Source organism: Biomphalaria glabrata, chromosome 16, assembly GCF_947242115.1.
Source record: "Biomphalaria glabrata chromosome 16, xgBioGlab47.1, whole genome shotgun sequence".
Lineage (NCBI taxonomy): Eukaryota > Metazoa > Mollusca > Gastropoda > Planorbidae > Biomphalaria > Biomphalaria glabrata.
Genome location: NC_074726.1, coordinates 5,371,527 through 5,398,598, shown reverse-complemented (window position 1 = coordinate 5,398,598; position 27,072 = coordinate 5,371,527). Strand labels below are relative to the sequence as shown.

Below are 27,072 nucleotides of genomic sequence, written 5' to 3'. Positions count from 1 at the left end.
AACCATGTGCGTGTGTGTGTGCGTGTGAGTTAAATTAGACGTCAAGTAGAAACAGATGTTACCAATAACAGTCTAGTTAAAAGGTCTTATTGAGCTAGATTATTTTAACTATTTATGTATAAAATCTTGACTACAAGAAGAAATCTAACATTAAAGAGACTGTAGCAAATAATGAGTTATTTAGGTCACTAATGAACAACTTTTCATGTACTAAACGTCTTTGTATCCATGAAGTGAACTATAATAAAACAAAACAAAATAATTAAATTATACATTGTGATAAAGGTACAGTCAAAGGTTCATAAACTAGTTGTTTTTTTTTTTGTTTTTATTTTTACAAAAGATGTTCTGGGAAATGTAAATTATACGGGATCGGGGCTGCATGCGAATGGTAGGGTTAGGGCCTGCAGCCATTAAGATGAAATTTTAACTTACCAAAAACCACACGATTTTAATGTATCTTCATATAAATGACTAATTGGGAAAAAAAGGATAACCTTTTGGAAGCTCTCTGAATATTGATATTTAAAGTAAAGTTCATACCTCTTCAACTGCTAAGCTGCCAGCCGTTTCATATCACGTGTATCTAAAAACGAATTTATCCAGCTAATGGACGACAAGAAGTGCTATCTCAAGTTTAGTCATGATCTGCACAACTATATTTAGGCATGAATAGTGCATGACACACACAATGGAACCAACTATTCACACAAAATCAATTTAAGTACTAATTGTTGAGCTATAATAATAATAGCAAAAAAAAACAACTTTTATCTTTCAGACCTTGCGATCCGTGGGAAGATAAAGTATAGGTCAAATGATTCTACGGTCTACGGTTATCGAGGGTGTCATGTGGCCAGCACAACGCTCAACCGTCTTAACTATCGCCAACTAATGTCATGTACCCATTTAAGTTAGGTTGACTCAAGAACGTCCTTAAAATCACGAAAGACATATTTCAAAGATTATAGAGACTAGAACTTTACAACTGGCCAACACGACCCATATATTTTTGAAAAATTATTAAATAGGTACTGTTTAAAGGAGCTTACTTTAAAAAATATGATTTCTCATTGGTTAGGGGGACACCACCCATTTTAAATATTTCAGCGGAAAGTCCATCAGAGTCAGGTGCCTTATGTTTTTTTAGTTTAAATATTGCTGTCTCAATTTCCTCAAATGTCGGTGGGTCGTCGAGCTCCTCTTTCATAGTTTTCTGAGGGACATTTGCCAGCGATTCCTCCGATACGTGCCTTTTATCACCAAACAGCATACTGTAGTGTTCTGTCCATCGATTTAGTATGTCCACCTTGCTAGTTAATAGGGTAGAACCATCGGATGATCTTAGAGGTGCTGTAGTCTGGTAAGTTGGGCCATGGACACATGGAAGCGACTCATAGAAAGAGCGTGTGTCACCAGTGTCAGCATTTCTCTGTATGTTTACGGACAGCTCAAGCCACCAATTATTTTTTTAGTTCCCTGACCTTTGACTGCAGAGTGTGACAAGAAGCTTTATAGAGAGTTCTGGCTGCGTTGTCATTAGGGTTCGTGTCAGGTCTTTGTTGTATGACATTATTAAGTATTAATGCATTTGTATAATTAATTTATAACATAATTTATTTTAGGCCCAAGTTCATCCCGACAGTCACACTATACACACCCAGTTGTACACAGACTAATAAACGAGATGTATGATGATTTAAATAAAATTATGAATTTAATCTAATTATATTTGTACAATGACATATGATCAATAATAATGATAGAGAAATATGAGTGGATATAGTATGGTATGCAAAATCAATACTTATAGTAAGACTCTAGTAAATACTTAATTAGTATTTTAAAACAAAATTAATCACCTTAACTTATAAGGTTAAGTAATAATATTGTCCACACAATCTTTCAAGACTGGCAACTGGCAATACAAGTAGATCTATCATCCAGCCAAGATACTGTTCACCGACGATCAATAATCAATCAAGTACATAGCAACATCAAAGCTCACAACTTCACTAAGACACCACCAGGTCTGGATACAACAATCTGGAATCTGGAATCTCAAACTCGTAAATCAAACTTGAAACATCAGACAAAAAACCTGAGATGAAAATCTCAGTCCTGTAAGCTAAAACTAAGACCCTATAGAAAGGTAAAGAACAGATTCTTCTAATCTTACAACTTATATGCAAAATACGAATATGATCGAATCCATATAAAAATAACTTAACAATATGAAATAAAAACTCACCCTAAACAGGGGTCAAGATAATCCTTTAAGGATATCTATCAAGGACAACGATAAGGCTATCCAATATCCGATTCAAGGAGAAATTCAAGAGCTGACCAAATTATAGCTTGCTTCAGTCTAAGCAACATGGCGTGAAAAATACCAGACGAGCTAGAACAATATATGTCATAAAAAATTATGACGAAACGACAAAAGGAGATCACCTACTGTACACAAACAAAACCCATAAAAATGACGTCATCAAAGTAGTCGAAAACGGTGCTTTTAAATAGGTGCGACAGTTCGCAAGAACAGAGCGATAGTATTTGTGCTTATTCTTTAACAGTTCTTGAATGGCGGTATTGTTCTCATCAAACCAGTCTCTGTTGGGTTTACTGCAGTATCTTACGACTTTGGCTGTCACGTCCTGAAGTATCGATTTTAGCTGGCTCCAGTTACTCACTGGGTCATCGTCCTGGGGCTTTTGAAGATCAGCCTCGAGTAGTACACTGAAGCTCTCTCGTACGTCAGCCAGCCTTTCGACATTTAGCCTTTTTTGCCCTAGACATGACATCTTTTTTTTTACCCTTTTGATGGGGATGTTCAGCTTTGTCCGTAAGCAAAACTTACATTTTTGTAATGTAATTAATGGAATGATTATTTCCTTGTTCTTATGTAAAGTTATTATGTGTATTGAAATTAAATTCAATATTATGTAATATTAGATAAAAATGATTAATAAGATATCTTATAGAATAAATAATTGTCCAGCCTTATAGTAAAGTTAATTACCATGGACTATTATGTATTCATAATTAGTGTCCTGCATGGATGATCCATAAACACTAGTATATTAAATCTAGACTACTAAGAAGACTTTAGTAACTAACTTCTACTGACTCTAGAGAGTCCATTGAAATGAGAAAAATTCCTAACGACATATAACAAAAAGTATATGTGTAAATCAAGATAACAATTACAACTCTGTATCATAAATATAACGAAATATAATAATTTAATATAATACTATTTATAAAGTGAAAAATATATTTTGTAAAGTAATTACCCTTGTTCTACATTTTCACAAATAAATAAATGTTTCTTTTTCTTATCACAAATAATTTTAACAGATTGCAAGTGGAATTTCAATTAGCTTAAAAATGTATTTTTTTTAGACATTTTATTTTTTATTTTATATATAGATTTGTGTGGGCATACATGCATGCATGTATGCTTGTATGTGTCTATGTTATTGGGCTTATGTGTGTCTGTGAAAATTGGAAATAGCCTTTATATTGATTTTTAAAATGGAGTTTTTAAAATCGAGATTGAAATTTTCTAAATGTCGTGTTTTATTTGCTATTTGAGCCTTCCCCCCCCCCCCCACTTTTCTTTAAAGGCTTTTTCTTTAGAAAATTGATGCTTTGGGTGAAGTTTATTTCTCTGTATAAGTAGTTTTTTTTTTTTCTTTTGTGAAATCTAAAATTATTTTTAGTCCAACTATGGTACAAATATTTCATCACTATAAGAGAAAGTGATTGACAGGAGAGCGAGAGTTTGAGAACTGTAATAAAACATAGAGAATAAATTGCAAGGAGTGTTGGATTAAACATTGAAGTGTTGTTTTTTTTAAGCTAAAATATGGTGCTTTTAATACATTAATACAACTTTAGCAGCTTTGTTATGGAGTGTGTGTATGTGTGTGTGTTTCTATGGTAACGGTGGGAAGGGGTTAACGATTGGTTGGTAGCTGTGTTATATGAATGATGCAAGATAAGCGGCATTGTCGTCAGCTGTCTTGGGTAGGTAACAGACGACTCCACATTGCCAGAATGGAAGGACGTGTTTGTGTACTGAGCTATATTTTGCTATAAATACAGTTTTATATTATTACTCAAGTTTATTTCATTTATTCCATTTCACCTCAACTTAAATGTGTCTATAGTTTAATAAAAGCTATAATTTCATTTTGCTCACAAAGAAGTTATTCAAGTTATTATGCGTTTTGTACAAGTTATAATACGCTTACACAAGAAGCTAAAAATTTCTTTCTTTTTATTAAATATAATATATTTTGCTAGTATCACAACCAATAAACTGATCTCTGCACAGCTTGTCTTCATCGGATTTTTTTTGTTTGCTTTACTTGCAAGTCAAATAAATGTTACCATTAGTAGTCTAAAAATGTCTGGGACAGACGTGGTATCACCACAAATACAAAGCTAGGGGTCTAAAGAGCCGTCATCCTCCCTACATTGCTCTATGCCTCAGAAACATGGACAGTGTACAGAAAACATGCAAGGAAACTGAATCACTTCCACATGACTTGTCTGAGAAAAATACTGAATGGCAAGACGTAATACCAGATACTGAAGTCCTTCGAAGAACGGGTCTGCAAAGCATCCACACAATCCTGATGCAGTCCCAGCTGCGATGGGCAGGTCACGTCTGCAGAATGGAAGACCACCGCATCCCTAAAAGACTCTTGTATGGCCAACTAAGCGAAGGAAAGCACTCGCAAAGTGGTCAAAGAAAGCGCTTCAGGGACACCCTCAAAATTTCTCTGAAGGCGTTCAACATAGACCCAGGCACCTGGGAGACAGAGGCACATGACAGAGCATCATGGCGTCGCGCTGTGAAAACTGACGCACAGGTTGCTGAGGAAAAAAGAAAAATGCTGGCAGAAGAAAAACGCAAGAGAAGAAAAGCAAGACAAACGACACTAGCTCCAGCTGGAATAACCTGCACAGTGTGCAGCCTAACATTCCGGGCTCACATAGGTCTCACCAGCCACATGAGGAGGCATAAAACCCCAGTGCAAAGCCCTCAGCCCCCCCGACAAAGTGGTCATCATCGAACCACAATGGACGAACTATATATATATATATATATATATCAGTAGTACCAAAACGTTTGGGTTTGAGGGACATATACACCACTTTGTTGATATGTCACCAGCTCATTACCACAAAAAATACTTTAAAAAAAATAAACGTCGTGTTTAATGCAATCAGGGCAAATATATGCAAGGACCGAAGAGCTAGGTATAACTGAACTAAAACAGTTTTTTTTCCTTTTTTTTCCTTATGTATTTGCAACTTCTTTAATTTCTTCTTGTTGTTTTTTTTTTTGTTGCTGTTTTTTTATTTTACCTGGCATTGTGACGACATAAAAAATACTAACATCAATGAATTTTATCCTAAAAATAACATTAACTCAATTCACATATGACATCTGATGTTATTACTGGTAAGTGCTCAGTCTTAATGTAAGTGTTTTTGAATTGGTCCAGTAATGAGATAATCTGATGTGTCAGAGGTTCTAATTTTGAGTCAATATCATGGCTGTATTTTATTGAATTAAGAAATTGTGTGAATTTATGCAATTTTTCCCTTAAGACGTTCACCTCTTTATGAATAGTTTGTTCTGGTAAAGTTATATCTAATGGCTGTTTTAAAAGACGTTGGTCGAGTTGAAATACTTCGCCGAAAAAACTTTGTAGCTCGTTTTTAAGTATTTCATGACCAAACTTGAACCAATCAAAAGGTAAAATTTCTTTCACTTGTTGGGTAATTGAGGATTTATCTAGTTCACTTGACAAAATTAAGAAACAATAATTCTTCAGGAAGCTGGCCTGAAACATATCTAGTATGCATTTGTCACAATTTGTGCTTAATGCAATAATGCACCCATGGAAAACAAGGTCAGTATACTTTTCAGAACTCTCAATTAATCTTAATATTTCACTCCGGGAAGACGAGACTGAAATGCGAGCACAGTAGAAGTGTATTCCTTCTTCCGAACATTGATATTCCTGTAGTCCCTCATTTTCAGTAATTAGACTTGGCTGGGATTTTCCAAATTGAGAACACAATAGGATACGCATCATTTGAGCATCGCTGCTTATGAAAAGTATGTTCTTGACTGGCGACCTGAAAAAAATTGAAAAATAAAAATGTAAATATAATGAAAGAAATAATTTTACACTATAGCAATCGATCTCTTGACATTCCCGTCTAGACGGGATGATCTATCGACGCTCTATCGGCTTCACTGACAGTTTCTTAGATTTCCTAAATTCCAACTTTTGTTCAAATTTTTTTCGTTCCGTTCAAAACTAGAGAGTAACTATTAAAAAAGAAACCTGTTAGTGACATTAATACATATTTCGCCAGTTTTATGACAACAAAAGCATCAGTGTTGACATATTTTCTTCCAAAACGGCATTAGAGCACAATGACGGGAATCATAAGCCTTGCCTAAGGTATGCAGTCGGGGTTAAAGTTGCTGCATCAGTCTCGTCAGCCGCTAGATGACACGCAAGATTAAATAAATGCTTCTAAAAATATATCAACTAGTGGAAAGCGTGGTCGAGAGGCTAAGTACACTTGGCTTGGCTACCTATGAAGGTGGCTCGAGGTTCGACACCGGAGTCGAGCAGAGTTATGTTTACTGAGCGCCTAAAGGCAGCACGGAAAACCTACTCCCAGATTCCCCTCCCTCCAACTGGTCCACAAATGAGATTGGACCAAAGCGCTCTGGGCATGCTATAAGCGTGAAAGTAGCGCTATATAAAAGCTATAATTATTGTTTAAACTATCAATGAGAATATAGCAACATGTAACCTTAACACAAATTTTACAGCGTACAACTATTTTCTAGTTCTTTATTTTTACCTTCAATCAAACAGGTGAATCAACTCCCCAATTCACACTCACAAACATAAAATGTTTTAATACTTACTTGTCAAACCTCTCGACTATTGGAGATTTCTCTGTCATGCTGTGGCTGTATTCATGTCTTCTTCTGGGAGTTTTTTCAAGCAGTACGTCCTTTAAATCTCGTGTCAGATACGAAGCATCTTCTCCAAGATCAAGATAATCTGATAGAATAGCTCTTCTAAAAAATTACAAAAATCTTTGATTTATTAGTGGTCCTAAAAGGAAATTTGGATTTATTGTTGTATACAGTCTGTCTGTCCGTTTCTCACGATTGTTTAGTACAAAATAAATTAGAGATATTCATTTAAAGAAGAAGATAATTATGTCATTAATTTAATGATATGTTAATTTAGTCCTACATGCTCCAATGACTCCAGGCTTGAAATAGTCGTAGAATATGGAATAAAAAAAAATTGCTTGTATCTCAAAAATTAACAGTGCTATTAAAATAATCATGTACTTTATATATATACTAGCCTGGCATTACCCGCGCCCTGCGGGTCTTAGTTTGCGAAAATGGGTTAACCCGATGCCGATACATTCATATCTATTAAAAACGAAAAGAGCGATAGATGAATAGGATATAAAGTACAATTAAAACGTGTTTACCCGATTTGTTCAATGAAAGGGATTATTAAGTAAGTCAGGACGTCTAAATTCACAGATATATGGAAGGAATTTATGTAAAAATGCTTTTGAAACACAAACTTGAAGGTTAATTTTAGTACGTAATGAAATCAATAGACCATCTTTTGTATTTCCATGTGTCAAAGTAAAAAACTATATGTGCAAAGTGTAGTTCTTAAAATTAGATCTAGATCTAAATCCTTTCAATCTTTTCTCATGTCAACATTGAAAACAAAGCCTAGATCCATATAATACTATAATTTTAATAGAGTCGGTTAACTTTTTTTTTTGAGGGTTTTAAGTTTGTTTTAGAGCTACAATACATACAGTAAGGTCTAAGTTAGTACCCAAGGAACATTTCTGTCGAGCGGTTTTTATTTCTGTTCCTAACATACATACATACATACATACATACATACATACATACATACGCCTTACTTTCTACTTTATAGTATATATATATATACCAGACCAGGAGGCATCCATACAATATATATATATATAATATATATATTATATGGATGGCTTCTGGTCGTGCAGTTTGCGCGCTGGACTGTCGTTCAGATTTATCGATGTTCCAGGGTTCAAACCCTACCCGCTCCCATCCCCCTTCGTCGTGCGGGAGGTTTGGACTAGGAAGTAAACTATGTTCAACTCTGAAGGAACATCCGAAGCATGTAAAACATTTTAAAACATTTTAAAACATATATATATATATACTTTATACATTAAGATTTGTATTGATAATTGTAATCAAATCACAGAAAATATTCTTACTTGTTTTTATATCTAGGCTCATTTAGTATCGTACATGCACGCTCTGTTTGGGTTTCTTTATCAAACACTATTTTCTGTTTACTGAGAAAAAAAAACGATTGAAAATTATCATAAAATAAAAAAAAAAGATTTTAGAAATTCTTAAAAAACAAGCTTTTACGGAGTCTAAATGTATCAATTAGTTTGGATTATTAGTCTTGTATTTAAATTTATAATAGAATTAGACCAACAACAATAAATCTGTGCGATTAATGGATTAATGATATTTCTGGCGGCCCCGATAGGAAAATATTTGCTATTTGTTTTGTTTATTCTGCCTGTCCATGCAACCTTCCGTCCCGTTGAGATCTCGTAAAGTGGAAAAGATATTGAAAATCCGTCATCATGATATTTTAAAACTTTCAAAATTTTGAGGAATGGCTACTTTTTCTGAAAGCAAGAATTTTTGTTTTTTTAAATCATTTGTGCAAGCAGCTTTATCATAAAATTACACCGTTTTTAGAGCTATTCACTATTAATAGTTTGGGGCGCGGTGGTTGAGCAGTAAAACGTATTTCTTCCAATCTGGGAGACACGGGTTCGAATCCTGGTGAAGACTGATTTATTTTATTTAGTTTTGAGATCTTTGTGTTCCTTCGAGTCCACCCAGCTCTAATGAGTACCTGAAATTAACTGGGGAAAAGTAAAGGCGTTTGGTCGTTGTGCTGGCCACAAGACACCCTCGTTTACTGTAGGCCGCAGAAAAAGATGACCTTTGCATCATCTGCCCTATAGACCACAAGGTCTGAAAGGGGAACTTACGTCATTATTAAAAGTAAAAACACGATAGACTTTATAGTACTACAGCATCATATCCAACATATTTTTAACATATTTATGCAAACGGTTTTCGATTTTTCGTAGAACAAAAAAAAATTGTGTTACTAAATTACATGATTTCTGTCATACTACACATAGTAAAAGATAACTTTAAAAAAGAGAAAAATCTATAGTATGTATATAAGAATGGCATTAATTTAATTAAATGGAAAATATATTTTTTTATTTAGGGACAAATTTTGTTTCTTGAAGATTTTAATGAGAGATTGTCCCTTTACAAAATAATTAGATCATTTAGATAATCAGTCAAAAACATCAGTCAGGACTAGATCACATTTAACGTCACCTTCAACATGGCAATGATATCACTTCCAGGTTTAGGGAATTAAAACATAGAGCTTATAGAAGATTATGAGCGATTTTCATCTACTGCAAACTAACTTCTGAATCGCTAGACTGGAGAACATTTTATGGATATATCTTGTTTGTTTCAATTTAGAGCGGCGACCTATAAAGGGGACTAATGTAGATTACGCCACTGCAACCTATGCGACCGAAGTGGGCCCCACAATTTCATAGAATCTGTGCTAATTCTAGTTGAAAATGATTACATTAGACCATTATGACAGATTTCCCTCAGCCTCCAGATTTACTAGGAGCTCCTGGAAATCTTCTGAAATTGCAAAATATACGGAAAAGTCCTAGAAATCTCCGGAAATTATTACAATCTTTTGAAATATATAGACAAAAATTGTTATTTTTGGGGTGCCATTCAATATGAAAAACGCCAATCCTACGCGCGATAAAAAAAAAACGGCATTATCCGTAATTGTGGAATCTGGTGAAAGAAACTTCTCGCGCCTCAAATTAATGAAGAATTACTTGAGGTCAACAATTTTTGTAGATAAATTGAAACATTAGGTTATTCTTGCTATTGAGCGTGATCTTTGTAGGAAACAGAATTTTATGATATACTTTATGACTTATGATATACTTTATGACTTATGATATACTTTATGACTTATGATATACTTTATGACTTATGATATACTTTATGACTTATGATATACTTTATGACTTATGATATACTTTATGACTTATGATATACTTTATGACTTATGATATACTTTATTACTTATGATATACTTTATTACTTATGATATACTTTATTACTTATGATATACTTTATGACTTTGCTACACGCAAGGCTTGTAACGTAATTCTGTACGTAGTTAAAAATGAATAAAATGCAAAGATGAATATATTTTCTAATACAAATATAAACTCTTAATTTTCACTTTTTATCCGTACCACTACCCAAACCTGGCCCCGCGAAATCCGTTTCCCATAGGGCCCGACAATGATAAAGTCCGACCCTTTTATTTAGTGACTGGTGAATACAGAATAGATTACTTGTTCTCCTTTCCTCTTGTTTTTCGCCGCTAAAGCTACGTGGGGTAACTCTAATCCGTCTTACAGAAATAAAAGGATGTTATTTCCATGATTTCTTGGTCACAATTGTTAAGTCCGTCCCTGCTTTTTAGTGACGGGTAAATACTACTTTTTTCCGCCTATAAAGTAAAGTGGGGTAACATAAGTTCGACTTGCAGAAATAAAGGATTGATCTTTCTTTTACTCTTAATGTCAGGAATGTTTGATATATTACTTTATCAGTGTGTTTATTGTAAATCACTTTCATCTCATTAAACATTTTATTGTTAACATCTAGTTAATTATTTATTTTACGCACGAAGATGCATGTGGAATGTCAGGGGTCCGGGCAGACTAGTTAAGGCTTAAAACAAAACTTTGATACTAAAAGGAATAACTTTAATGTACATTTATTACGCAAAATGGGTCTTCTAAATATGTAAATATTTATTGAAGTAAAACCGTTAGATCGTTTAAAACCCGAGTCAAAGGCTCTTCGAGCTCTAAGTTTGAAAAAAAAAACCTGTTTGAGCGTCAAGCAGTAAAAAACAAACCTGTGTGAACACACAGTTCTGTCTGGAAGAGACCCAAGTCAATGCCTATGTAAAGCATTGCTATTTCCGATGCATCTGGCATAGGCTAGACATGGCCGAAGGCCGAGTGCACCGGGAACCTCCGCCATTTTCCTATGTTGTACCAAGCTAACAGTGGAGGACTCGTCATTATTGTAAACGGTCCCCTGAGGAACTCAGCATGGATTATCGACAGGACCGTGAGGGCTCTCTTTCAACTCCGCTCCGTGCAATGGGTAAACTCTCGCCTACCCTTGGACACCCTCACTACATTTAGCCTAACCACTTACTCTAATGGTCGTTTCCACACGAGCGCCACGTTGAGGCAGAATAGCGTGCTCGCTTCGAAGTAAAACCTGAAAATTGTGTTATAATTATGTCTTAAATTTCTTTTCTTTTTCATTACAATTAGGGAATCTTTCCGGGTCTGCATCGCTTTTCAACGTCCACAACTAGCAAATGGGTAGCGAACGAAATTCTTATCTTTTCGGGAAGCGCCACGGGGAAAATTATGAGAAGCATTGATTGATATCTTAGATAAACAAATTGATAAAAATTGTGTACCCACTAATTAGACTGTGTTTAAAACACTTTGAGATTATAATGTTTTGTTTCTTGTTATAGTTTTGCAAAATTTAATGATAATAATAATTATAACACTAAAATTGTTTACCTAAGCCTTTAATCCAATTTTACATCACGACATGTAATAATAGAATGTTTAAATATAAAATTATGTATTACACTTACTGGCTTGTGACTGTCTCATACATTGTTGTATCTTGCAGGCTTAGCTACATGATGGAAAATAATTTTTCATAAATTATTTGTAATCTGGTTTAAGAATAAATGTAAAGATCAGAATATTAATATTATTAATCAGTATCGATACGACCAGAATTAAAATCTTTTTTTAAATACTCATATTTTTAGAGAGTCATTGTGCTGTTCTTAGTACACTTACTAAAAACAGATAGTCAACACTGTCCACACCGGACACCAGCAGAATATGTTTACCAGCAAGACAGTCTTGTCAGCGTTTTTAAATTACTGAGCGCAGGCATCTTATCTATATATATAATTCTCTTCTTCCCTCAACAGTTTGGACGAGAAGAAGTAAAGGAAAGATCAGTTTCTTATGTCTGCGGATAGTCATCCCACCAAAAACAAAACAGAGTAGTATTCTCACTATGGATGGCTGTCTGCGAGCTAGACTGTCGTTTAAATTTATCAAACCCTGCCCGCTCCCATCCCCCTTTGTACTGCGGGAGGTTTGGACTAGGAAATAAACTATCTTCAACTCTGAAAGAACATCCGAAACATGTAAAACATTTAACAAATAAACATTTTACAAACACTAAATAGCAGCGCCGAACTTAACCATTGTGACCGAGAAGTCATGGAAAGAGATTTAGTAATCTACTATGTAAATATATGTAAATAGCAGGGCCGTACTTAACCATTGTGACCGAGAAGTCATGGAAAGAGATTTAGTAATCTACTATGTAAATATATATATATATATATATATATATATATATATATATATATATATATATATATATATATATATATATATATATATGTATGTAAATAGCAGGGCCGGACTTAATCATTGTAAGGCCCTAAGCGAAATGGATTTCGCGGGGGCAAGTTTAGGTAGGGAAGCGGATAATAAGTGAAATTTAAGAGTTTGTATTAGAAAAAAAATTCGTCTATGCATTTTATTCATTCTTTACTACGTACAGAATTACGTTACAAGCCTTGCGTGTAGCAAAGTCATACATAATAAATAAGAAATAAGTATATAATAATAATTCTGTTTCCTACATAGATCATGCTCAATAACAAGAATTACAAATGTTTCAATCTATCTTTAAGAATTGTTGACCTCAAGTAATTCTTTATTATTCTTAGGCGCGAGAAACTTCTTTTAACAGATTTCACAATTACGGCTGATGCATAATGCCGCACGTAAGATTGTCGTTTTCCATATTGAATGACACCCCAAAATGACAATTTTTTTGAATATATTTCCCTATATTTTAAGGACTTTTTCGTATATTTTGCGATTTCGGGAGATATCCATCAGCTCCTGTTAAATCGACAGGAGGGCGCGGAAAATCTGTTTTATGTTATAAAATGGTTTAATTTAATAGTTTATACACCTTGAATTAGAGCGGGTCCTATGAAAGTGCGGGGCCCAACGCGGTCGCATAGGTTGCAGTGGCCTAAGGCCGGCCCTGCAAAAATAGCGGCGTATGCTACGCCGCAGGTATAGTGGTCTTATATAATACAGACGTTACTTCAAAAAAGAAGAGGACTACGTCCTACAGTTCATGCATTTAGTCATTCATATTAACCAATGACTTAAATTCTGCCAAGTCACTGGTTTTCCTGGCTAGCTCAGGCAACCCATTCCATGCTCTAATAGCACTAGGGAAGAAGAAGTATTTGTACAAATTTCTCCTAGCATATGGGACGATAGACACATGTTCACCTTTGTGTCTTTCTGAGTATTTTATAAAATTGTGTTTTTGTATTTAAAGACTATGGTTCAGTGTTTTATGTATAATTGCTACTTTACTTTTGAGTCTTCTATCCTGAAGGCTTTCTAAATTTAGTGATTTTACTAAAGGTGTTACTCTTGTCCAATGTGAATGGAGATGCTTTCTCCAGAGCGCTCTGGTCAAAGTGACATACGAGAGTGTTATGAATACTTTCGCTTTGTAGAACTCGATTGACTGGATCTACTAACTTTTTTTTTTTTAATAACAGTTTTTGTGAATCATTGCTTTAAGAAAATATATCATACTAATACATTTTTTAGTATCTTGTCTAGCAATATAAGAATAATAAAGATAGAAATTCAATATAAACAGTTCATTTCTTATGTTTCATGATAAGGAAGTATAAAATGTCACTTACCAGATTTAAATTATATATATCAGAGGCCATCTCTTCTTCTAATCCTACGGTGTACAAATCTTCTTCTACGCTCATTATTTTTTTACGTCCAAGTTTCATTTCGTTTTCAGGATCTGTATGTGATAATAGTGTGGTAAGCATTGTCGACTCCTCAAGTAAATAATCTTTCTCAAAATGATATTTTCCTACGGTGGAGGGATCTTCTTCTATGCTCGTTATTTGTGCATGTCCCTGTTTGTCCGGATTCGTATTTGTTGATAGTTTGGTTTGTTTAGTCAGTTCCTCTAGTAAATAATCTTTCTCAGAATATTTTCCTAAAATTTGTGAAAGTCTGTCGTTTATATTTACGACTTTCTGCTCTATATCTTGTAGTCTGTCATCATGCTTTGTTTGTTGATTTTGACACTCACCAATGCTTGTTAGAATTGATGTATACGTCTTCTTATTTTCTCTGTCTACACCACTTGATAATGTTTTCAATAGTTCATCAAAGTCCATATCAATTTTAACTTCACGACCCATGCCTACATTCAAAGCATCACGTGATTTCCTTTTATTAAGTCCAATTGATGCTGGCCAGATTTCTATATTCCATTTCCACAGTAGACAATTTTCTTGAACAAGATTTTCTATGACAGACGATTGTACGCTTATTTCAGAAACTTCCAATTGTGAACTAATGTTCATTTGTGAGTAACCCAAGTACTCATATTCCTCAGTGTCCTTTTTATGGACAGCTAAAGTCCATCTGATGAGCACATTGAAGTCTTCCTCACCAAAGGGAATCGTTTCTAGCCCTAGCTTTAGAGTGCTAGGCTCAATTTTGTGTATGTAGCCTCTAAATGTTAAAGCTGGTTCTACTTTCGCTGTATATGGAGGCGTGTACCTGAAGTAATCTTCATTGCGGAGCAGCTCGGAACAATTTTGTTCATTGTAAAATATTTCCAGAGCTGTTTTCGTTTTACTTTTAAAAACTTCTTTTAATACAGAGGCGTAATCGTGTAGTTTCTCTAACTCCATGGCCAAATAAATATGCGAATAGAGTTCTGAAATTGAATGCATAATTTTTATTTTCAGAAAAAATATATTTAAATAGCAATAAAAATAACTATTAGATTCACGAAACAACTGAATATAAGAAGAATATTAAGACTATAAATAAAAGAAAACAAATGAATATGGATATAAATAATATAAGAAATAACTATCATTTAGATCATATTAATGTGTATTCAGTACAAATTATTAGCCATTATAATTAAGAAATGGAATATAAAAAGTTAAAATACGTAAACACGCTAATTTTTTTTTTAATAATAATATAATAATAATAATAATAATCTTTATTATCCGTAAGGAAATTTGTCTTACAATTTGTGCATTACACCAAACAAAAAACATTATAACTATAAGAAACCAAAGTGTACATTCACACCAGACTCACTCATAATTTACATTTAAATAGGATATTGTAAATTAAAATCAATATATTTCAAACTTATCTACAAATTTTCTATACATTTACTAATAACATTAATAGAACTATAATGTGGGAATAAGGATAATTGGTGTATTTGCATTTTATAATGTGTGCACTACCTGTGACTACCCTCTTTTTTAGTTTTCAGAGGTAAGAACATATTAATTGTATTAATATTATTATTTCTATTATTATAATTATTATTTTAAATTTTAATTAAACACGTCGCATTTAAATGTGTTGCTGGTATGGTTTCCATTTTAAAAATTTTAATTCATTTAGGTGATCAATGTAAAATCCCTATACTTTTATGGCTGACTGTTAATTTACCTCAGAACGACGCTAACTGTATTTTCCTTACCAGCTATCTGCTATTCTGAACAGTTGTACAGAAAGGAATCGACCGACATATTGTTTAATTTTTGGTATTTCGAGAAAAAAAAAGAACACTATCAAATAATCAACATAGAAACAAACACAGATCTAATGGGGAAAAAGATCTACAACAACAGCGGTTCTTAACCTTTTAAGCTCGGCGACCCCTTTTACCACCCCCCCACTCTGCCGCCCCCCCCCCCCCGACACACACATACAGCAACAGAAGAGTAGACAATAGCAATCCATATTTTCGATGGTCTTAAGCGACCCCTGGCAAATAGTCAATCGACCCCCAACTGAGAACCAAGAACGACCAATACTCAAAACACAATTGACCTCCATTTATAAGAGTTATTATGCAACTGTCATACGCTTATCATTATCTTATAATGAATGCCAGATGTGTCAACAAACACTTCAACACTTCTTGGCTTTCAACCTAATTGCATTGGTCCTGTTATCTGTAAGTCATGCGCATATAGTCATTTATATAAATAGTTCTTCCGCAATTTCGATAATTAAATTATTGTATGCACTGGTAGTTAAAGGTGCGTAGTTGCTGAGTAGTTATGCACTTGGCTTCCAAAGCTGAGGTGTCTGGGGTTCGATATTCGGTGAAGACTGGGGTTTTAATTTTCGGAATTTTTAGCACGCGTCTGAGTCCACAACTCAAATGGGTGCCTGACATAATGCTTGGGAAATTAGAGGCGGTTGTTCGTTGTGCGGGCCACATGGCACTCTCCTTAACCATAAAGATTACTCTTTACATTATCTGGTTTATAGATAGCAAAGTCTAAAAAGGAGGTACTTTACTTGTAGTTTGTAAGCCTATATAAGTTTAAATTGTTGGAATTTGCTTTGCCATTTTTACAAAGCTTATATCAACTCACTCTGTCTGTATGGTAACAAGTTTGTTCACTTCATGTCTCCAACATCTTATCTCTGATCCAGCTGACATCTTGCACATTTTTTTCTTGTACCAGACAACACAAGAATCAATTAAAAAAACAACAACAAACAAACAGATAATTATTTTGTTTGGTATCTCGAACAAGGGAAAGAAATTTTACTTGACTCAAGTGGTGGTATAAGCTGAATTAGTTCCCTTTATAGGCCGCCACTCTAAATTGAAATAAACAACTATACAATCTTCTCTTATTACGCTGGCAGAGTGGTGTGACATAATGGGGAGTTAACTATTTTTGATTTTTTGTAAAGACAGGAGAGATTCCTCTTTAGAAGTTTATAAGGGCATGTAAAGTATATTTAGTTGCCACTCCCTCTTGAGTTACCAGCTTGACCACTGGACCTGTGTTGTAAAATTATTTTTTTTTCTGTTAGTTCTTGGTCGTGTGTCTTGGGGTACTCGGGAAAAGTGTGCCCTGCTCTGGAGATCTTTGGGGCTAACTATATCTTTGATTATTATTTCATTGTATATAATGTGATTAATTAGTATATACGGCCTCAAATGATTTCTAGGCAGTATATTTTAACCCTGATGTTATGCATTCTGGGGTACTCCCAAAAGTGACGTATTTCTCTAGCCTTGTGTCTCTGATGGATTCAGATTTGTTTTGAACCATCAGATAGGCTTTCCCGAACGGATTACTATAAACATGGGCGCCCGCAGGGGAGTGCAAGGGTGCACAGCATCCCCCTAAATTCTGAGTAGCCAAATTCTAGCCATTTTTTCGCACCATGAAATCAATTAACTTCTAAGTAACATCTGAACAAGAAGTGCTTCCACTGGTTATTGTAGTAGTAGGTTAGCATAGGCATATCAGGAATTGATGACCTACCATGTACGTAAACGTACGTAAATGGATGGCTGCCTGGCCGTGCGGTTTGCGCGCTGGACGGTCGAGGGTTCAAACCCTGCCCGCTCCCATCCCCCGTCGTCCTGCGGGAGGATTGGACTAGGAAGTAAACTATCTTCAACTCTGAAGGAACATCCGAAACATGTAAAACATTTTACAAACATTTTTACGCCTATGAATTCTGAGTAGCCACATCCTTCGGATCTGTTTTTTTTTTACGTAGATGTAGACTTAGTCAGAATCTAGGGGGGTGCTAGTGCACCACCATGTACCCCCCCCCCCCCCCTGCGTGCGCCCATGCATTATTGATTCAAGAGTTTAATAAATTAATGTTCAAGAAAATTGTGCGCATCGTCTTGTGAGTCTAAATCTAAAGGCCTATCATTGGAATATTATAAAATGTTGTAACTTAACACGTAGTGCTTCCATTGAACGTAAATATGGAGTTGAAGCTAGGAGCTGAAACAAATGTGATACACACATATATTAGACATAAATGGATAGCAGCACCAGGGACCAAGTTTTTAAAAGTTTTAAAATACATGCCTAACGGCTGTCTGTGTCGGCTCTATTGAAGTTGTTAGTGAATGGATGCTGCGAGGTGGGGGGGGGGGGCTAGCTAGGGCTAGTGACCTTTGACCACTGGGGTGGTAATTTGCATACGAACGAAATGACTCTGGATCAGAAGAATGTTTTTTTTGGACATTCCGATGGTCTAGAGGTTAAGTTCGCTTAAGTGCGTTATCGCTAGGCGGTGGTGTCGAATCCAGAGTCACAGGTTCGAGCCTCGGTCGGCGCATTCCATTCTTTTCGTAGCACTTTAATTCACTACTTTCTCTCTTAAAAACTTGGTCCCTGGTGCTGCTATCCATCTATGTCCAATATATGTATGCTTCCTTTGAAGTACAGTTGTAAAGATAAGCTATTATTGTAAGAGAATTGGCAAATCTGTAGATCATGTCCGACCATGCACGATTTATTATAGGATTGCCATTATTTGTGTCAAATATTTTATAGTATAGCATGTTAGTCATGAAGATTTGTTTTAATTTGCAGTAGATTTAGTTATTATGCTACAAGGTCGACTTTCACAAGACATTCTGTATAGTGATTTAACAGAAGGCAGGAGATCCGCTGGTCTTCCCCTGCTAAGATATACGGATGTATGGAAACGCGAAATGAAGCTCTTCAAAATCGACACAGCTGGGAAGAAAGTGGCACTGGATAGATCCATATGAAGAGCGAGCATTAAAGGAGAGGTCCTGGATTGCAGATGCCATACATAATAGTAGTTGAAAGAAGGGTGAAAGTACAAAGTACACCACAGTTTGGAAGCCACGTGCATAACTACTCAGCCACTACGCTCCTTTAACTACCAGTGCATAAAATAATTTGATTTTCGTAATTGCGGAAGAACTATTTATATAAACGACTACATGCTCATGACTTGTAGATATGCTATTAGTCTTTCCAACTTAACATAGTGGCCTCTCAACAGCACATCTTTAATGACATTATCAAAAACCAACTTGGGCATCCTGAGGAACACGTCAGAAATGTCATCTTGAGGAAGGAGAGACTGCAGGCAGAAAAACCTGATACCGGATATAGAGTTGCTGCTGCTGACAGACACACTGAGAAAAAACAACAACACATGTTTGGATTTTGGGAGTTATTACAGAACACAGCTTAACATTACGTATCTTGATTCTTAAGTTTCTTTATTACGTCTCGCTTTTCAAGCAATAATAATGGTTAGTTCAACTTGTTTTGTCTACATCCTAAAAGCTGCAATGCAAAGAAGATTATCACTTTAATGTTACTTTAGTCTAATACATTTTTATGTTCCTTATAGGACTTTAATGTTACTTAAGTCTACTAAATTTGACCTGCCTTTTTTAATTGGACGAATTGTGAGTTTTAGATGTAAGAATAATGAATTTCTACAAGAAAACGCTTGGCGTCTGGACTCTGCCCCAAAGCCGGTGCTTAAAGTGTTCGCTAAACCTCCTAGTGCTACATGTCATTAAAGAGAAGGGCTTTTCTCTTGTTTTGTTTTCTCTTAATTTTTTTTTTTTTTATGAAGGTTATGAAAAATTGCTCTATTTGTAACGTAGAACACTTTATATATATATATATAGAAAGTTACCTTCCACAGCGGCTAAATTTATCAAAAGCGATTCATTCTTCGAAAAGTAGACCCCATTTAACTTTTAAAGCCGGCAGCATAATAATAAGGAATGTCTTTTTTTTGTGCGTACATTTTAATGTTGTTGTTTTGTTTTTTATAAAGAATATCCAACAATAAACTCTAAACAGGAAAGTCTGCACAAAGCTGCATAGAATATTAACACATGCGCAGTAGTAATCAAACATCAGAACTAGGGGTTAAGACACAAGCAGTTCCGACAAGTACTTGAAGATTTAGAAACAAAATATTCCGATGTATCCTTTGGATTAGTATGGGCAAGGTAATGAGAAGAATCTAAATTCTTAATGAAGAAATTTTTATGTTCTTTATAGGACATTGACTGTGTCTTAGTTACTAATAATTCTAATGAAGAGTGGAAGACTAATGTCTTTTCCACAAATACTACCACAATGGGTGGTTAGCATATGAAATGCAAGTGCATGTTTAATCTTTTCAAACAAGGCTTTTCATTTTCCCCTGGCAAGTAAAAGAGAACAGGTTGTGTCATTTTCCTTTGCTGACAGGTAAAATATTTTTATTAAAATAGTTAAAAGTACAAGACTTATATAGATTCCTTGATTGTGGAATGTATAAAAGCAAATTTTAAGACGTCAAAAACCAGTTTTCAATACAATGAGTTCACCATTTAGCGCAAAAGCTGATTCAGCTCCAGAGGACAAAACTCTAAGCAAATTATAACCTGGAAATAAGTTCCAGTCAGTAATTCCTCGGGAGCTTTATGGCTGCCACAAGCTGTATTTCAACACTTAAAACAAAATATTTGCTGCTATCGTTCACGTTGTTTGGGTCCACATACAACTGTTAACAAACATTTCTTTTTGTGGAAACAAAACAAGTATAACGCACAGGTCGATGGTGAGTCCAATGGTGACTGTAATTTGACAGCAGTCACAAGGATAACAACCAGTAATGCTGCCCTCGATACAAAAAGGTTGCCCACCCCTGAGTCTAGTTAAAAGTATGTACTTTTACAGAATCGTTCAATCGATATGAAACAGTCTTGGCTCAGCTCTGGAACAGCGACCGAATAAAATCCTATCTTATATAATACAGACGTTACTTCAAAAAAGAAGATGATTACGTCCTACACGTCATGCATTCAGTCATGCAATGACCTAAATTCTGCCAAGTCACTGGTTTTCCTGGCTAGCTCAGGCAACCCATTCCATGCTCTAATAGCACTAGGGAAGAAGGAGTATTTGTACGAATTTGTCCTACCATATGTAATGAGGAATGTTCCTTTATCTTTGTGTCTTTCTGAGTATTTTATTAAATTTTGTTTTTGTATTTGAAGATTACATAACAGGTTCTTCAACATCAAATCTAGTACCTTCTTCACCTGTGTGGATAAGAATATCTTTCCAGAATAAGGCTTTACGGTCACATACAAACGTGTTGCACGAGATGAACCATCGTTGCTCTACGACTGAAGGAAGTTAATGTCATTGTTCATTTGTTAGGGTTTTGTCAAGTACTTAAAATATAAATGTCTGTGTCAGTCACAGTGGCTGCTTACCATGATATCGGTTAATGTTTAAAAAATTTAAATAAATGGCATTGTCTTCGATCCCGAAGATGAAGGATGAATGCAGTGTTTCACATGACTACGCCAACCCAATTGCGACCTGCATACTTTCCCGCATCTCGCGCAGACAAAGCCGTTGTCCGCTGGCGGTCTATTTAAGTTTTCTAGCCGTCTTGAATAATGGCTTCTCTTTGAGTTTCAAATGTTTGTCCCGAAGCCTTTGTGAGAGATCTCCAAACTGTCTCATTCAGAGGCCATCTGCTGTCAGATACTTTCTTCTATGCCAATAAGGGAACATTTTTAATTTTGGCTCATGTGAAATAAAGAATGGATTGTTCTAGAATACTAGATTTAACGGATTATTTATTTTTATTCATACTTTATCGATACCTTAACCTTCTCAAGCATTTGCTTGTTGGTAGATTTATACAGGACCTCGTGTTTGATTGGAGATTCTGATAGAGAGGAGTGAAAAAAGTAAAATCCGAATATTTTACAATAAAAAAAAAAATATATAGTTCCGTGGAATGCTTGATTACATAAGGAAAACAGGTAATAATAATGAACAAGTGGAGACATAATTTTTATTCTGAATTTTTTAATTTAAAAGATTATGTACATAAATCAAATGGTTCGTGCATTATAAAAGTTTATTTCCTTTTTTTTTTAATTGAGCTTTGTTTGAAAGATGAATACTGCATCAAAATAATCAAAATGATTACAACAATAACATGCAAGTATGATAAATTATTATATAAGTCACATCGATACTTTCTTCTTGGTTTGTAGTGATAACTGAAGTTCTTTTAGACCGATGGAAGTTAGTGAATTGATGTTAAAATTTATTGAACATACTTTCTATAAAAACAAAAGAACTAACAGAACTGTTTTATTTCTATCAGTCGCATATTTCTGGAAAAAATATCCTCGACGAAACTGTTGCTCTCAAACTTCGCAAGATGGCTGTAAGCTTTGTTTGCGAACATTTGGATAACTATGGCGACACCCTGTCCGTTGTTCTTACTCACGGAAGAACAGTCATACACTCTGCTCGACATTACGCTGCCTACATGACAACTTCCGGCGTTTATGGTGACGAGGCTGAAATTGTGGCGATGTCTCAAATACTTCCCGCTACTATTACTATTCACTTTCGAGAACGTCCGCATGACCCTCCTCGAGTTTACAATCCGGGTCAACGTCTCTCCCTATCCCTGCTATTTAGCGGTTGCATTCACAGCAACGTACTGGATTTTAAAATAATCGCAGCTGCTACCTCACAAACTGTCCTTATTCCCCGAATATCCATGACTCCATCAGATTCAAATTTGCCTTTTACCTTTACGCGTAGACAATTCCCTGTCAGATTAGCCTTTGCCAAATGTTAAACAAAATTATGCCTGTATCTTCCAAATCCTGTTTTCAATCATGATCATTTGTATGTTGCTCTCTCCTTCTTTTCATTACCTCGTTTGCCTAAGCCCACCCCATTTCGACAAATGTCTTTCTGGAAGTGTTGACCCGTCACTAAATAGCGGCGTATACTACGCCATAGGTCAACTAGTAATAATTATTTTTGTTAATTTAATAACTACGTGTGTTTTATGAAGATGTAAAGAAAATAAATTAAATATAAGTAGTTTTAAAATTCAAAATGAAAAGAGGTACTAATATTTAGCATACAAAGTTCGGTTGACATTTCCATGGTTTCAACATACTGATTTGATCTGATTTTTTGATTTGAGGCACATCGGCACAATTTAGGCCATGTCATGCCTGCAGTCCCCTAAGGATCTCTCTCTCTCTCTAAACAACAAGGGCCAGATTCTATACAGTCATATCATTAAAATCAAGGTCTATTCACAGTTAAAATAGTAAAGGTAGTAAAAATTTAAATATTTGGTAAAAATCTAATGTAAATAGTGCATGTTCACAAATTCATAAATCAGATCTTCGTAGATAGCCCCACTTCCCGGATAAAGCCCAGTACCTTCCCAGGGTCAACATTATCAAATAGTGTATTTAAATTAGTGACTCTAAAATATTTCGCCCTCACATCCTGGTATCTGGGGCAATCAACGAGGATATGTTCCACGGTGAGGCGAGAGTCACAGTACTCACAAAGTGGGGGCTCCTCTCTCTTCAGTACAAAAGAGTGCTTGATGTAGGTGTGGCCAATCCTAAGTCTGGACATGGTCGTGCTACCACGCCTTTTCAGACCCTTAGATGTGGGCCGCCACCTGACATCCGCCACAATCTGCCTGAGTATTGAACATGTGTTGAATATATGTTAAAAAAAATAATATTTTAGAAATGTCGAAATAATGGTCTGTATCTTCCATTTAGGATGGCTGCCTGGTCGTGCGGTTTTGCACGCTGGACTCTCGTTCAGATTTATCGATGGTCCCGGGTTCAAACCCTGCCCGCTCCCATCCCAATTCGTCCTGCGGGAGGTTTGGACTAGGAAGTAATTATCTTCAACTCTGAAGGAACATCCGAAACATGTCAAACATTTTACATTTTTACAAATTTTATGAGAAATTTTAACTTCACTATCACATTCACAGATGCTATAGTTTGTTGAACCGTCTTTCTCCATTCTGCCCTGTCTTATGAGTTGACTAGAATGTCCTTTAGTGACAGTCCCGTCCACTCTATGTTGTTATTGTCCCCATATATAACTTGTGCTTGTAAATTTCGTATGAAATGTTTAAGAGGAACTGGGGTACGAACGTTTATCTTGTGTGCTATTATAAACAAAAAAAGTTTGCTCTAGTCATGTATTTTTTTTTGTGTGTGTGCACAATTGTAAACCATATTTCCTCACGGATAATGAAGGTTATTATTATTGTTATTATTATTACTTTCTCTGTCTCTTCTTTTTTCTTGCTTCTGATCTAAGCTTAATCAAAACCTTGACCTCTACGTTGACTTAATCTTATTCACACTGTGACATATTTGTTATTCTCTGTTTCACGTATGCATTCACAAATTTGCATTCTTTACAAGCTGTAGTCTTATAATTACTAACAATATATTCTTACTTTTTCTGTTCCTCGGTGTGCTCCACTTCTAATAAAGTGTGACATTGCTTAAGCAATGGCATCATCTGGTCTGTCAGTGATTCCATTCTTTCTTCTACTTCAGAGGTAGATTGTATGGTGGTCAGAAAGGACATGAATGATCTCACATTTTCTTGTAATTCATTCTTTTCTTGCCAAGACGTACTCAAAATATACTCATCAAATACAAATTTGACGTCTTCCAAAAGCTTAAACTTGCCTTCGAGACTAGGATGCAACCAGTCTATACGTACGATGCCTTTCACATCGTAAATCAAAGAGAGATAATTAAATTTTTTTGACACCAGCAAAAAACAAAATTTTTGTAAGAACCTCGTATCAAAAACGTGTAGCAGGTTAGTGTCAGACGGTGAGTTTATAACAAGAATACATCCGTCAAAGCTATCATTTCCATCATTTTGAGCACTTATCATTAAACTCAAAATATGCTTCCTTTGCGAAAATTCGGGGACAAGACCAATATAGAAGTATACTCCTTTATCTTCACACTCCATTAGTACCAGTTTATGTGTCTCAGAAATTGACCAGGGTGGTAAAATGTTATATTCATGAAGCAGAATTGATCGTATCAAATGAATGTCGCTGCCGATTAAAAGTATGTGCCTGACCTTCAACCTATAACTGATGGGAAAAAAATGAAGTCAAAAATGGGGCATGTGGGAAGCATGGGATCAATGTAAAATTAGTTTTGATAAGAGAAAAAAAAGTTGAATAGTTTAAATAAAAATAATAATTAAAACTTTTTTTTTTCTAAAAATATGTTATTGTAATAGTTCATTTGATGTAGGTGTTCATTTAAAAACTAGTGAGAATTGAATGTATTTAAAGAGAATTAGAAATATATAACTCATAGGCGTAGTGGTAAAGGTGGCATCATGTCCCGAGCGCCACTCTCAGAAGACGCTACACGTAGCGTGGTGACAGAAGATTGTCAAGACAAATATGTTTTTGTTTTTAAAATTTACCTTTTTTTTTCAAATAAGTTCTGAAAAGACTATTTTTTTTTTACATTCGTCTAATTACTTATTATGTTTCTTAATATTTCTTCTTCTTCTTCATCGTTCTCATTGTTATGTTGGAGTGTTCAGATGACTAGACCAATACATGAGATTAACTGCGCAGTGGTTTCCGAATCAGGGAGCTCTCCATATAGTTTTCTTTCTATTGGGGTGATTTGGGGCCAATGTCTTATACGGGCCTCTTGGTAAAGAGAGCAGTTTAATATTTCTAAAAAATGGTATTTTAGACTTACATTCGCGTTTTAGCTGATGTAATCACCGAGCTATATACAATGCGCCATAACTATTTGATTATGTGCATAATATTAATTTTATCGACTAGCTAAATTTTTATTTTCAATTTACGCAGAGATGCCTACATGCCAAAATTGAAGATGTGGATTCACAGACCAGGAAATGTGTATTCAGAGAGGCGGGTGTGTATTTTCCTAAATATAATGAAATATACTGAGGAAAGACAAAAAAATCATTCAAACACTTAATGCAGCAATCCTCAAGTTAACAACAGCATAACGTTATATAAAACAATTTGTACATTTGTCAAAATATTTGCACTATTAGTCTTTGTCATAGACTTTTCTAGACTATGTCAAAATAATGCTCAATCACTATTTCTTCTACTAAAAACTTTGCCCTTCTCACTATCATATCAAAAGAACTCATTCTTGAATTTGGTAGTTTAATAGATATCGAATCTAGAGCTATAAAAGGTTTTGATATCTAGGCAGTAACATTTAACAGGTAATTGGGGGTTTTAATGTGCATAGGTGTTTTAACAATCCCTATCGTGAATGTGAAACGCTAGATCTAGACATATTGCCTGACCTGTTAGAACAGCTAATTTTGCCCCTCTTTTATTTAGAATGATAAAGGAGATCAATAACTCTTTTTTTAAGATGACTGTAATTGCTGTTTTTCAGTAGATATCTAGAGCCTCTAACTACTAGAAATAGTCAGTAGTCTAAATGTATAATTAGATGATCTAGATAGTAGATTAGTTCTAAATTTAAGTATAGTACACACCTGATTACATCAATATCGAGAATCTAGACTAGAATTAGATTTAGATAAATTTTCTAAATCTAGTCTTGATCTAATTCTAGAATAACCTATTAATCTAGATCTTTTGGGGTCTAGACCTAAGTCTTAATTCTAGTCTTTACGTAAATTCTACGAAAATCTTATCTTATCTTATATAAGACAGACGTTACTTCAAAAAAGAAGATGATTACGTCCTACGCGTCATGCATTTAGTCATGCATATTAACCAATGACTTTAATTCTGCTAAGTCACTGGTTTTCCTGGCTAGCTCAGGCAACCCATTCCATGCTCTAATAGCACTAGGGACCGCATAATGTGTCTCATAATGACAAGTGGACAACATAAACACATTGCATATAGAAGCTTCAGTGGGCATGAGCAATTAAGCTTATGAGAGAGACACAATTAGAT

General features: G+C 35.0%; 2 protein-coding genes across 4 annotated transcripts in view; both read right to left on the bottom strand.

Annotated features, from left to right (window-relative positions):
• LOC106050172 (uncharacterized) overlaps positions 1-27,072 on the bottom strand; it is a 46,977-nt gene that overhangs the window by 9,487 nt on the left and 10,418 nt on the right. For 2 of the 3 annotated variants that reach the window (XM_056014220.1, XM_056014219.1), the window contains one exon: positions 24,562-25,215. In XM_056014220.1, the coding sequence (XP_055870195.1) occupies positions 24,562-25,215 (654 nt within the window). Of the gene's footprint in view, positions 1-24,561; positions 25,222-27,072 lie in introns of all 3 variants that reach the window. The other variant, XM_056014218.1, reaches the window with a different exon arrangement.
• On the bottom strand, positions 1,744-16,081 carry LOC106075891 (uncharacterized). The gene is made up of 6 exons (XM_056014216.1): positions 15,916-16,081; positions 14,106-15,151; positions 11,928-11,971; positions 8,356-8,436; positions 6,974-7,129; positions 1,744-6,162 (listed from the first exon to the last, which is right to left on the bottom strand). Exons 2-6 carry the CDS (start codon positions 15,123-15,125, stop codon positions 5,442-5,444), a joined length of 2,022 nt encoding a protein of 673 aa, XP_055870191.1. The 5' UTR covers positions 15,126-15,151; positions 15,916-16,081; the 3' UTR covers positions 1,744-5,441.